This window comes from Mesoplodon densirostris, chromosome 1, assembly GCF_025265405.1.
Source record: "Mesoplodon densirostris isolate mMesDen1 chromosome 1, mMesDen1 primary haplotype, whole genome shotgun sequence".
In the NCBI taxonomy this organism is placed as follows: domain Eukaryota; kingdom Metazoa; phylum Chordata; class Mammalia; order Artiodactyla; family Ziphiidae; genus Mesoplodon; species Mesoplodon densirostris.
In genome coordinates this window covers 69,048,972-69,061,562 of record NC_082661.1, presented here as the reverse complement: position 1 = coordinate 69,061,562, position 12,591 = coordinate 69,048,972, and the positions used below count along the sequence as shown (strand labels likewise).

At 55.5% G+C, this 12,591-nt stretch overlaps 1 protein-coding gene across 1 annotated transcript in view; it reads right to left on the bottom strand.

Annotated features, from left to right (window-relative positions):
* WDR1 (WD repeat domain 1) overlaps nt 1-12,307 on the bottom strand; it is a 39,550-nt gene extending 27,243 nt beyond the window's left edge. The window contains exons 1-3 of the mRNA XM_060104132.1: nt 12,130-12,307; nt 11,542-11,663; nt 1,101-1,191 (exon numbers count right to left, since the gene is read on the bottom strand). Of these exons, the coding sequence (XP_059960115.1) occupies nt 1,101-1,191; nt 11,542-11,663; nt 12,130-12,145 (229 nt within the window). The 5' untranslated portion in view covers nt 12,146-12,307. The remainder of the gene's footprint in view (nt 1-1,100; nt 1,192-11,541; nt 11,664-12,129) is intronic.
* Nucleotides 12,308-12,591: the final 284 nt, after the last annotated feature.

Below are 12,591 nucleotides of genomic sequence, written 5' to 3'. Positions count from 1 at the left end.
CCGGGCATTCAGTGACAGACACCACGGTCCCCTGTGGTGCCCACCAGTGACAGCGCTGCCCCAGGCATTGTACATGAATTGCTGCACTGGGTCCTGCCCGAACCGATCTGGTAGGAACTAACAGTCCCAGTTTACAGAAGAGAAAATTAAGGCCCAGGAAGGTAAGTTATTTAAGGAAGGCTGCACAGCTAGGAAGGGGTGACCCCTTCAGGGACAGGTCTGCACTGCCTGCCATGCAGGGAGTGAGGGCACTGAAGACAACTGGCCTGCGGGGTGTATGATCCCGGCCCTCCCCAACTGGCTGTTGGTTCCTTCAGCAATTTGCTCATTTCTGTCACTCTCCAGGGAGGCTGACAAGGCCCACATCAGCTCATCCACCTGGCTCTTCATGGGGCCTGAGACCAGGCTGGACACAGGCAAGACAGCCAACATCTGCTGAGTGTATGAATGAACGAATGGGAGACTCGTGGTAAGCCATGCTAACTTGTGTGCCTCCCTTTCTCATCTGTAAACAGTAAAAGACCAACCTCGAAGAATCGGGTGAATACAGCATCCTACAGTGTGATGAGCTCATGTCCCTCCTCTTGCCCAGCCTCCCACTGAGCCACACAAAAGCCCGGCTGGATGGAGCCAAGGGCCTGACCACCAATGGAACAAGTGCTTGCCTGAAGCTGGCGGTATGCTCGGTACAGGGAACGGAACAGCAAAAGGTGACATGAGACAAAGCTACAAGTCAGAAACACACACACACACACAAAATGGGCTCCAATACATCACGGTACAGCTGCCCACAGAGGCCTCCAGCCAACCTCACATGAGCATCTCCACTGACCTCCGAGTTGGAACCAGCTGGAACACGGCCAGCTAGAGTTCTGGAAAGGGGCTTTTTGCTGGCTTACACTTTCCTTGTCAGCCCCAACTGAAACTCATCACGTTCGCCCCACCTGCCATCCCCACGCTCCTTGAGGGTCTTCCCTCTTCCTCCCTGCCTCCTCCACCCCCCACCCTCCCAAGCCAGGCGCCCAGCTTGGTCCCAGGACTGGGGGGAGGCGAGGCACACCACATGGGCCAAGGAGCCATGCGCGAGGACAGACAGGTACCTCCAGAGGCGATGTAGAATCCGCTGGGCGCATACTTGGCCACCACCACCTGGTGGGCGTGCTCCGTGTAGATGTCAGCAATGGCTGGGTTCTGCAGGGAGGAGACCAGAATGAACACAGGGAACCAAGAAGCAGGCAAACTGCTTTCCGCTCTCCAGATTAATGGATTTGGGTGGGAAAATAACACCCCTCCACCACCGCATACACACACACAAATACTGAAGTCAAAACCTCCATAAAAAAATCCCAGAAGGGGCTTCCCTGGTGGCGCAGTGGTTCAGAGTCTGCCTGCTGATGCAGGGGACACGGGTTCGTGCCCCGGTCCGGGAAGATCCCACGTGCCGCGGAGCGGCTGGGCCCATGAGCCATGGCCGCTGAGCCTGCGTGTCCGGAGCCTGTGGTCCGCAACGGGAGAGGCCACAACAGTGAGAGGCCCGCGTACAGCAAAAAAAAAAAAAAAAAAAAAAAAAAAAAAAAAAAATCCAGAAGTATACTTACCTGCCTGGGTGATAGAATTCTAGGTAGTTTTTAACTCTTTTATAAAATTCGAGGTGATTTTCTTTCCTTTGTCTGCTTTTCCTTCCTTGCCAGAGTACAAGCAAATATGTATTTGTGAAATATATACAGGAAATGCAAGTTTCATTAGAAACTTAGAAAAAATTAGAAAAAAACCTATGACTCTCCTTTTCTCCCACTTTGGGGAGCTGCCGGCTGCTGCTGCCTTCTCTGAGTCCAGTTCCCTCAAAGCGGGTCTCCCCTGTTCAGAACCAACTCTACCACAGGCTGCCAGGCAGTGTCTGACCTGAACCAGAGCCTCTGGCCTTAAGGTGCGGCAACAGAGGGGGGCAGGCAGCCAGGAGCCTCTCCTCGTCCAAATCCCTCATTTGGGAAACTGCCTTTTGTGGCACAAATCCAAGGCTGGCTGGACTCTGCAGCAAGAACAGGGCCAGCATCTGGGACCAGGAGCATCTTTGCTACTCAGCAGTAAGGTTTCAACGTAGAATTTACTCAAGTAGATCACGGCACTCCCTCCACCCCTGCACACACAACCAAGGCTTCTCAGCAAACCTGGAGCACGTGCTGAGATGCTCTCCATCTGTCTCCACAGCTGAGCCTTCTCCCAGGAGGGTTGAAAGACGGAGCCGTCTAATCCCTGATACCCGCTGACAGCTTTCCGCCAGCCAAGTGCCCGTGGAAAAGAGGCAGCTTCCCACAGGCTGTGGACACATCGGGTCCCAGGGAGGCTGCTGCAGGCACGCCTAACCTGACCCCCAACTGACCCCACCTCTTACGACCACCCCGTTGTCTCCCCCCTCACCCCCTCCTTACGCCCCTCGACAAGGTCAGAGGCCTGGACTCTTCTCAGCCTCCCGGCCGCGGGATCCCCCCTGCCTCCTTCCCACCAGAGTAAGCCCGGAGGAGCGCCCCCTAAGTTCTAGCCCTGGCAACCAAACTCCTGCCTTTCCTGTAAGCCCCCTGTCTCTGTAAATGCCGTGCCCTCGCCAGCAACACCTCTCCCTGCCTGCTAACACCCAATTATCAGGCCTAACTGAGGAGAAATCTGCGCATAGCCTCCTGTGCTTCTCTCTCCTGTGCTTCCAAAGCAGTTCACACGTCCCTAAGGCGGTTATGACACATACCAGTCCCTGGCCTTCTTGCCCCTCTCCTCCAACGTTTCTTTGACCTGCTTCATGTGCATTTATCTCTTTAGCCATCACAGCAGTTGGCAAATAACAGATGCTCAATAAGTGTTTTTTTGGGGGAAGAAGTCTACATAGTCCTTTTCCCCCTAGCACTTAACACTTAGCATCATATGATACAGTATGTATGTGGTTCGTAAATTAATCCATTGCAGAATAAACATTTGTTTAATGAAATTAGAAATATATCAGGTATCCAAAGATATTCTGAATGGCAAACAGGCACATGAAAAAGCGCTCAATGTCGTTAGCCTTTTGGGAAATGCAAATCAGAACTACAATGAGAAACCATGACATACTCACTAGAGTCAATAAATTAAGACTGATGTCACCAATGTTGGCAAGGATGGGTGGGGTACAGTCTGGAATGCTTATATATTGCTGGTGGGAACGCAAAATAATACAGCCAGAAAATAGTTCAGCGTGTATTTATAAAGATACACTTATACAAAAACTCAGCCATCGCACTCCTAGGTATTTGTCCAAGAGAAAAGTGCATGTCCACGAGAAGACATACATGGTTGAAGGTTCGTGACAGCCCCCAAGGGGGAACAACCCAAACATCCACCCGCAGGTGCCTGGAGAAGCAAACCGCACTGTTCATCCAGCGGAATACGACTTGGCCAACAGAGAGCAACAAACTGCTAAATACCCTCAACCACAGGAAGGAGCCTCGAAAGCCCACGCTAGGCGACAAAGCCTGACGCAAAACAGAACACACTGCATGGTTCCTTTCTGATCAAAGTCTAGGAAAGGTAAGCCCACAGTGACAGAAAGCAGGTCGGGGCTGCCAGGGCCTGGGGGGAGGGTGGAGAGGCCGACAGAGGGCGTGGGGCAAGAGGGCACTTCTGGGAGTAACTGGAACGTTCTGTACCATGATCATGGCAGTGGTGATGGGACAGTATCACTTTGTCCAAACTCAAGCTGGGCACTTAAAACGGATGGATTTTATTGTACCTAAATTACACCTCAATAAAATGATGACCCCCAGGATCCATTAAACGTCCGTCTAAACCAACCTGTCCCTGCCCAGGTTAGTCCTTTGTACCTGAACATTCTAACGGAGACAACTTCCCTCACAGAGAAGCTGGCAAAAGCGGTCTGTGGCCAGGCCTCCACAAAGGCTCTTGTTCAGTTGTCCATTTCGAGGCTGACCGAGGACTCTCACACCCACACGTGGGCACTACGGATGGGAAAGCCATCCCCCCGAAGGCAATGCCCACGCTGGATGTACAGCCTGGCACTGCCCTCAGAGGGTGAGTGGGTGGCTGGTGGACGACGAGTAAGCAGCCGCTCTGGGAGGAAGTTCTGCCCCTAAAAGTCCTCCCCCTAAATGGTCAGGGTGAATGAAACCCCAGGGTCATCCCCAGCAGGCTCGGCCTCCTAGCAGGCTCTGGGCTGGATGCGACATCACCTCGTCCGTATTCCCAATACGACTGGGGGCAAGTTCTCCAGGCTGAACATAAAGAACATAATGCATCCGACCAGCAGCAACCCCTCCCTGCTGCTCCGCACACAGGGAGGCCGGCTGCTTGAGCCAAAGATGATGCCTCCCTGTGCCCTACGTGTCCGCTGCAGGCCAGGCTCATCGCAGACCAGCAGGGTCAGGACTCAGACCCTCAGGGCGGGCAGCAGTTCTTCCCCTCCCCCCTCCGCGGTCTCCAGGGAGAACAGGATTCGGGCTGTGCAGTTTATCTGGGGAAGCACTTGGGAACGGGGAATGAGAGAGGAAGGGAAGGAAGCCAACTCCAGGAGCCGCAGGGAGGCCTTCAGAGCGGGGCTGGATTTTCTGCCCTGCCAGAGGGTGAGAGGCTGGGGTGCCCCTCCCCTGGGACTTCCTTCCTGCCCTGCCCCCATCAGGGGACAAGGGACTTCAGGCAGAAACCAGGAGGAAGCCCTGGCATTTGAGGCCCATGGGTCCCTAGCAGATGTGGGCAGAGGCAGGCAGAGCCCGTGAAAACCTCCTGTCATCTCACTGAGACCCCAGGCTCACCCCAGCCCTGCCCCTCACCCTCTACCCTGGGACTGTCCCTGCCCTGCCCCCCACCTGTGACCCCCGCACCCCGCAGGCCTGCCCCAGCCCTGTCCCATCTTCTGCCACAGCTCTCAACCCCACCTTGTCTTTCCACCCCAGCCAGACTCCATCCAGTTCTTCCTGCCCCTCCTGGGACCGGGACAATATCCTGACAATGTCGTTCGAACTGACCCCAATTCGAACCGCTCGGATCTGCCTTCCATTGATCCGCCAGGCTCTCCACGTCCCAACTCCGATCGCATCATTGCAGAGGGCTGGTTCAGGGCCCAGCAGTGTAGGTGCCTTGGAGGAGGCCACTTCCACCTCCCACCTGTGCGCGGAGCCCCCCACCAGCAGCAAGCTAAGCAATCTCCCCCTCAACACCTTTCCACAACACAGGGTGGGAAGTCACTAAAAGAGCCCCTCAAGGCTCTCTCACATTCCTTTGTCCTGAGGCTCAGGTGCTGAGGTCAGAGGTCACCACCGCACTTTACAGGTAAGGTTAAGGGGTGGCTCCGGCCACGGCACACCGGGCCCCCCGTGAACCCAATGGACAGGTCAGGGATCGGGGAGGCTGCCCAACCATGGAAGCTGCGGGACATAGTGCTGCGGAGGCCTCCAGAGAAGGACCTGGGCCTCCTCCAAACCAGGCAAAGTGAGCACGACCTTCAGGAGGATTAAGTTTCCAGAGCACTGGCTTTCTAAACACAGCCAGTTCCTAAAAGCAGGCGCTGGTGGTGGGACCTGTGCAGCAAACACAACTTGCAGGGCCCTCTGCTCACTGGCGATAAGGGCTCAACTCGAATGACTACAGAGCGACCCGGCTGCCAGGCAGCTCCACAAACCTCTGCGCTTCCAGACCTGCAGGTCCGAACCCAGAGGCTCAGCCTGATCACAGTGCCTCAGAGGGTGGTGAGAACACACCAAGCATTGTACATTCACACCTCCGAAGAACTCCCCACACCTGCACCTCCTCTGGGCTGGCCCAGGGTCCAGCAGTGAACCAGTGACTTCACACACAGGGCAATCAGCCTGCCCTGCTCAACCTTCAAGGCTCCCTCTCACCCAGAGGAACGCAGCCATAAGTCTGGACCTACGGTCCAAAGTCCATTTCCCATTCCGCCCTCGTCCCTCCTCTATCAGATCACTAGCTGTGACACTCTTCCCTTTATCTGCCTCAGTCTGGAATATCTTCCCTACTTCCCGGTCCCAGATAACCTTCTCCTAATTATCTTTTAACCTCAGGCAAAGGTTACCTCCTCCAAGAAGCCTTCTCTGATGCTCCAAGCTGGAAATATCTCTCCCAGCCCAGAAAGCTCACACTAACTTCCCTAACCTCCCTCTCCATTGCCCTTAGTACTTTCTACCTTGGACTACATGCCATTCTTATACCCACAAAGCTTTCCACAGAGGGCAGGGCCTGGGTCTGATTCACCACTTCTTCCAACCTCCATGCACTTGTACTCCCTGTCTAGACTCCCCCCATCTCTGCTGTCTCAATGCCCTTCCTGGAGAACTCTTACTCACCCTCCAAAACCCAACTCAAAAGTGTCCTTTCTCCAGAAGCCTTCCCTGCGGCTCTGTGGCACAGCTGGTCCTTCCCTCTTGTTCCCAAAGCACTCAGGACACACTTCTTTTAAAGTGCTAACCTGGTGCGTTAGAATGTTACCTGCTGGGGTTCTCCAATCACCCCTGCTGACACTTTGGGCTGCAGGACAGCCCTGTGCATTGTGGGATGTTTGGGAACACCCTGGCCTCTACCCACTAGATACCAGTAGCACAAAAATGTCTTCAGACATTGCCAAGCATCCCTTAGCAGGGTGGAAGCGGGGGCGAAACCCGCTTCACTGAGAACCACTGATTTAATCTTAGGCATTGTGGCTGCGGGCAGGGCCCGGCAAGATGGAATGTGTGTGGGCAACGCCAAGACCCAGGATCGAGGATCGGATGAACCAGCTGATGATGCCTTAATCTTTGAGCAGATTCCTAATCGGTCTCCCTCCTGCCTCACATCTTAGATACAGAACCAGTTCTCTACCGCACTGCTTATCTGCTGAAACTTTTCATGGTTCTGGTGGCCTCCGGTCAGGGCCGGGCTGTCTCAGAGCCGCCCGGCCCCCAGCACCAGAGCCCCGCACCCTCTCCTGCCTGCCTGTCGTTCCCCCCAACCCCAGTGCTCCAGCCACAAAACTCCACAACCTGTGCGGGGCCCTCTCGCTACCCCCTCTCCACTGACTGGTCCCTCCTCGGGCTCCCAGCTGCTCAAAAGTCCTCACGGCACGTCTCCTCCTCTCAGCATCAGTCCCGTCTGAGTGTCGGTTTCCCTGGGAGACTGTAAGCTCCATGAGGACACGCTTTTGCTGGGGTGTCTCCAGAACTAGGCATGGGCTTCACTACAAAGCAGGTGCTTAGAAATACTTGTAACAGGATTAACTCGGGCTCAAGTAAAGGAGATGGAGGGGGAAGGGTGGTGGGGAGCGAAATGGAAGTGCCCACCCAGAGCCAGCTGACACATGGGGGGCCGCACCACGACTGGCAATGGGCGGGGGAGGGGTGACACTGAGGTCACATCCAAAGCACCTGAGGGTCACTGGCCTGGGAGCCAGTGAGGCACGTCCCCACCACTCGGGCTCCACTCAGCTCCGGGGCCTTCTCGGAGCCCCAGCTTCCTCAGTGCTCTCCTTGCCCTTGACCCCACACGTGTGCTGCCTGCTGGCTTTCTGTCCAGGCCGTAATCAAACACGCTATTTCCTCCCGTCATCCGGGGGCCCGTTTCACTCCCACCCAAGGCAGCGAGCTCCGCGCAGGCAGGGCTTCTGTGTCTGCGCTCCCCGCGGGGCCGGCGGCCATCCTGGGCACGCGGCAGGGACTCGCAGGCACGTGCAATGGGACAGAAGGGACGAGGTCAGTCCTTCTCCCCCACCTGAAGGGGACGCACAAGTGGCCCTTCTGCACATGACTGGCAGCAGATCATCCTGCGTGAAACTCAGCACTCAAGTTCAACATCTCCCAACCTGGTCTAGACTCTGTTCAAGGAGATGAGGCCACTGATCCTGTGACTGGAAGCAGAGCAACGTCAAACTGCTACAGACATTGTGCTCCCTGGAGTTTAACTTTATATAAATCATTTTTTCCAAATATATATACACACACACACGTGTATGTATACACACATATATGTGTGTGTGTGTGTGTGTATACACATATATAAAATATACATATTAGTTCTGGAATTTAGGGACTGGCTATTTAAAAAAGCAAGCCCCAAACTTGCCCTTGTAGCAAACCTGCTGGCTGCTTCTGGCAGTAGAGGGGCCTCTGCCGGGAGGCTCACTTGCCAAAGCTGTTTTACAGGGAAGTGATCCTGGGCAGTTCAGAATATGAAGAGGCTCCTTCACAGACACTGGGAGGAACCTTCCCAGACTACATCTAGGTGATGCAGCCCTAGAGTTAAGAGTGTATCAGGTTCCCTCCTTCTGGAATACTCCTTTCTGGACGGCCACATCACTGCATGCTTTTAACTGTGGAGAATTTCCTCTCCAAGGTGTGGCAATCGGGATGTGTTGAAAGAAAATAGATAAGAAACACTGTTTTCTACCAGCTTAAGAAGCGCCGTTATGCTGGGTTCACAAAACAACTTTTAAGGCAATAAAGTGAATGACAGCCGTGGCTCCAAGTGGAAGGTCAGCAAGGGTCGGACACCTGCTTGGTGTTAATAAAGGTGGGTGCCACACAATCTAGGTCCAGCAGCCTGAACCAGGCTAAGTCTTCCTTACTTCCATGCAGTGAAACCTTTAGTGGCTACCTATTATCTCCACGACACAGCCTGGCGTTCAAGGCCTTTCAATCAATAAATGACTTACTGAGCACCTACTACATGCCAGGTACTGTGCTAGGCCAGGACATAGCAGGTTAGGGTGGCTGCTCGCTGGCTGGCTCCCCATGCACCATTAGCACCAAAGGGCAGAGAAGGCCAGGATGGGAGCGCTATTTAGGAGGGGCCCCTGCCACATGGCAACATCTAAACAGAAACATAAAGCAAGACAGGGAGTGAGCCATGCAGCTATTTGAAGAAAGAATATCCAGACAAAGGGCACAACAATGCCCGTGTCCTGAGACCCCGATGGAGCGTGCTCCAGGGAGAGCACAGAAGCCAGGGTGCCTGGAGCCAGCAGGAGAAGGTGAGCAGTGAGGTGAGATCAAAGGCGCAAGACTGGACAGCAAGGCCCTATCAGCCTCGGTGGGTCGGGGAGAGCAAAGGAGCAACTTGATCTCATGTTTTAATATAACTGGCCCAGCCGTGGTGCTGAGAGCAGACAAGAGGAGGGCCAGGGTGGAAGACCAGGTTAGCCTTTTGTTTTTGCAATCCAGACGAGAGAGCATGGTAGCTTGGATGAGTAGTTCTGTCAGATTCTGAAGTCCTTGAATGTAGAGTCAATAGGATTAACTGAAGAACTAAATATGGCATTGAAGGGGGAACCAAGGAGAAGTCCAAGGTTGGGGCCTGACCAGCTGGGGAGTGGCATCGCTGTTCTAGGGACAGACACATGGAAAACCCAAATATGGTTTGGGCACATTAAGTATGAGCTGCCAATCAGACATCTGTTGGACATTCCACGATCTGGTCCCCTCCTCCCTTTCATGTCTCTTCTCTACTCTGAGCCTGTATTCCAACCAGATCACCTTCCTTCCTATTTCCGGAATGTTCATTAGATTCATGTCTTTTTCCCAGGGGTACTCTGCCCTAATTAAAAATGTACCCCCCTTTACTCAAGTACCAGTGGTCCACCCCCATTGAACAAAAGCCTAAATGCCTGATGTATGTCCAGAACAGAGAGGAAGGAACACATCAGCATCCCAATGCTGTCCTGGCCCTGTAGAAACTTACAAATAGATAGGAAAGGAAAGCAGATGCACCCTCAAAAGAGAATAGTAAACTCTGGAGTATTGATAAGAATAAAAAGCTCAGAAGAACAAGCAGAATGGGTTCCACAAGTCAGGGAATGCCTCCTGCAAAGAGGGTGCTTGTCTGTGACTGTAAACAGCTCCTCCACTGGAAGCAGCTCCCGTTACTGGCTACCTTCACCTTGCTGAGCCTGACCCCGGTTCTAAGCAATGGGTCTACTGCGGCGGGGGGCGGGTAGGGTATAAAGGAGATGCTGAAGATTAAGAACCTTTCATGGTACCAGACACACAGTATGTCTTCATGTGAGGTCTCCCATCTGGAAGTGAGTGTAGCCTGCCATGATGTGTGTGTGCCTTGTTAGGGACAAACCCAAGCATTCATTCCACTGTACTGTATCCCTGAGAATGCTTTCGCCCATTTTACTTGACAAACTACAAGTGAGTATCTATCTACTAAGGGCCATCTCAACTTTTATTTTCTCAATATCTCAGGACCTCTCTGGAGACCTCCAGATCTTTATGATCTAAGTCCTTGGTAATGTTTCCCCCAGTTCTGAGCAAGGCGGGATCCACTTTCTAGGAATCTGTATCTAGAAGAGGAGCGGTTAGCACCTTCAAGGCACATTCACACCCACCCACCCCCATCCAGTGAGGTGCCCAGCCATCCTGGGCAAGGGAGAAACTGCCAAATGGAGCTCTGACTCCCAGCAGACTGCTTGGCTTGAACAGAGATGGGGGCAGAGCCAGAAGCACCTCATTCCACACATGGGGCCTCTCCTCTCACAGACAAGGAAACCAAGGCCCACAGAGCCCCTTCATTCCCTCAGCCAGCCCTGAGGTTCCTGAGAACACGGGCATCTCAAAAGCGACAGTTCCAACCCCCCAAGGGTAATCATGCACAACACATGTGAATTTAAGTTGACATCCCTTGGGGGCATTGCCAATCAAAATCACCCACTTACAAACTGTGCACAAGGCCCCACCCCAAGCTCAAGAGAACCCCCCCATACACCCCCAAATGGTCATGTTGGTACCTCTGGCTTCCATACCCCACCCCACCACTCAGCTGACGCAGGCAGAAGAAAGATTTCCGCGTGCCGTCCTAGCAGCCGGGAGACTGACCAGCAGACTGGGTCATTTCAATGATTACAGAGCAGTAGTGGAAAATCTCCAGGATTTCCCAAGGAGTGGGCTCTAGAAGCATTCTCAGCCTGGGTACAGGATGCCCATGCAGATGATTCATGGGAAAACACTGGTTCCTGATTTTGCACTGGGGCTCAGATTTGTAGGTGGAAGATCAGGCTGAAATGCAGAGGCCTGGCTGTGAGTCTGGGCTCTGCCACACTGGGGGACCCTGGATGTGAAATGATTAAACACGAGTGCCATTTAACCAGTGTTGGGTGTCTGCCAGGCATGCTGGGCTGGAGGGATGTAGCGTCTCACTCAGGGGGCCCAGGCAGCCGAGGGAAGTGGAGGGGAGCCTCATCTCATAACCTCCATTTTACAGATGAGAAAACTGGGACTCAGAGAGGCCAAGTCACCAACCACCCCAAGGTCAAGGTCCCACCCCTCGAACCCTTCTTCTCTTGAACTGAACTAATCTGAGCCTCAGCTTCCCCACGAAGAAAGAGAATTGGGCCTGTATAAATTTGAAGCTGTCTTCCTGGGTTTCCGAGGTGTCTTCCCAAGGCTGAGGGGGCGTGGCGTCCTCTCCCCAGGCCGCTGGGCGGCCGGTGAGGTGGTGGAAGGGGAAGAATTCACCCAGGAGCTGCGCTCAGGTAAGGAACTAGCGCCTGGTGGGGGGAAGCGGGTAGGTACTCACGTCGATGTTCCTTAGGATGACGCACTTTCCATTGGTGTAAAGAAAATTGTTGCCCCTGGGGTCGCCGCCGATGATTTTGGAGACACCCCTCTCCACCTGGGGGAGGCTGGCGAACACCTTCTCTGCAGAGACACAAACGCAGCAGGGCACATGAGGGGCAGCTCCTGCCTCGGCCCCCCGCCAGGCTGAGGACAGAAAGCAGGGGAGGGGAGGGGAGGGGGAAAAGGCGAAGGGCCCTGGGCCGGTCTCAGCCGGTCACCTGTTGCCTCCACCCGGAGGGGCGGTCTCCACTTTGAAGGAGCGCAGGGGACGGCGCGACTTCCTGGTCCGCGCTCTCCACCAGGCCCTTCAGGGATGCGGGGGCTCCGCGGGGCTCCGACCGCATCGCCAACTTTGGGGCGTCCCCCTGGCCGGGGATCGCCGCGCGGCACCCCCGAGGGCGGCGGGTCGCTCACCGGCTTGCGCCCGCACCCCTCCCCCGCGCTCCGGGGACCCCTCCAGGCCGCCCGCTCCTCGCGCCCCGTCGATGGCCGAGGGGGCCAGGCAGGGCCGGAGCCCATCCCGGGGGCACCGGGCCGCGGCACTTACTGATCTCGTATGGCATCCTTGCCCACTTGTTACCGCGCAGCGCTCGCCGAGAGCCTCCGGGGCCGCGCGCGCCGAGAATCAGACGGGGCCGAGGCCGAGCCGGGGACAGGGGCCGAAAGGCGGCGCCGGGCGTGCAGTGCGCGGAGGGGGCGGTCCGAGGCCGGGTCTCCGAGGCCGGCTCGCGCCCTGCCCTGCGCGCTGCCGCTGAGTACGCGCCGAACCCGGAAGCGCGGCCCCGCGCGCGGCTCGCCCCCAGCTTTGACCATATATAGTCAAGCGCTCAGCTCGGAGGCAGCGGCCCCGGCGAGCCTGCGCGGACCTGGCCGCGCCCCTCCCCCCGCGCGGGCCCCGCCCAGGGCACCCCGCCCCCGGAAGTGACGTCACTCTCGGCCCTGAGAAAAGGCGGGGCCCGCCGCCCTGGGCGTCAGACTGCTCTTGGGAACTGGTGGGCGAGGTTTGTGG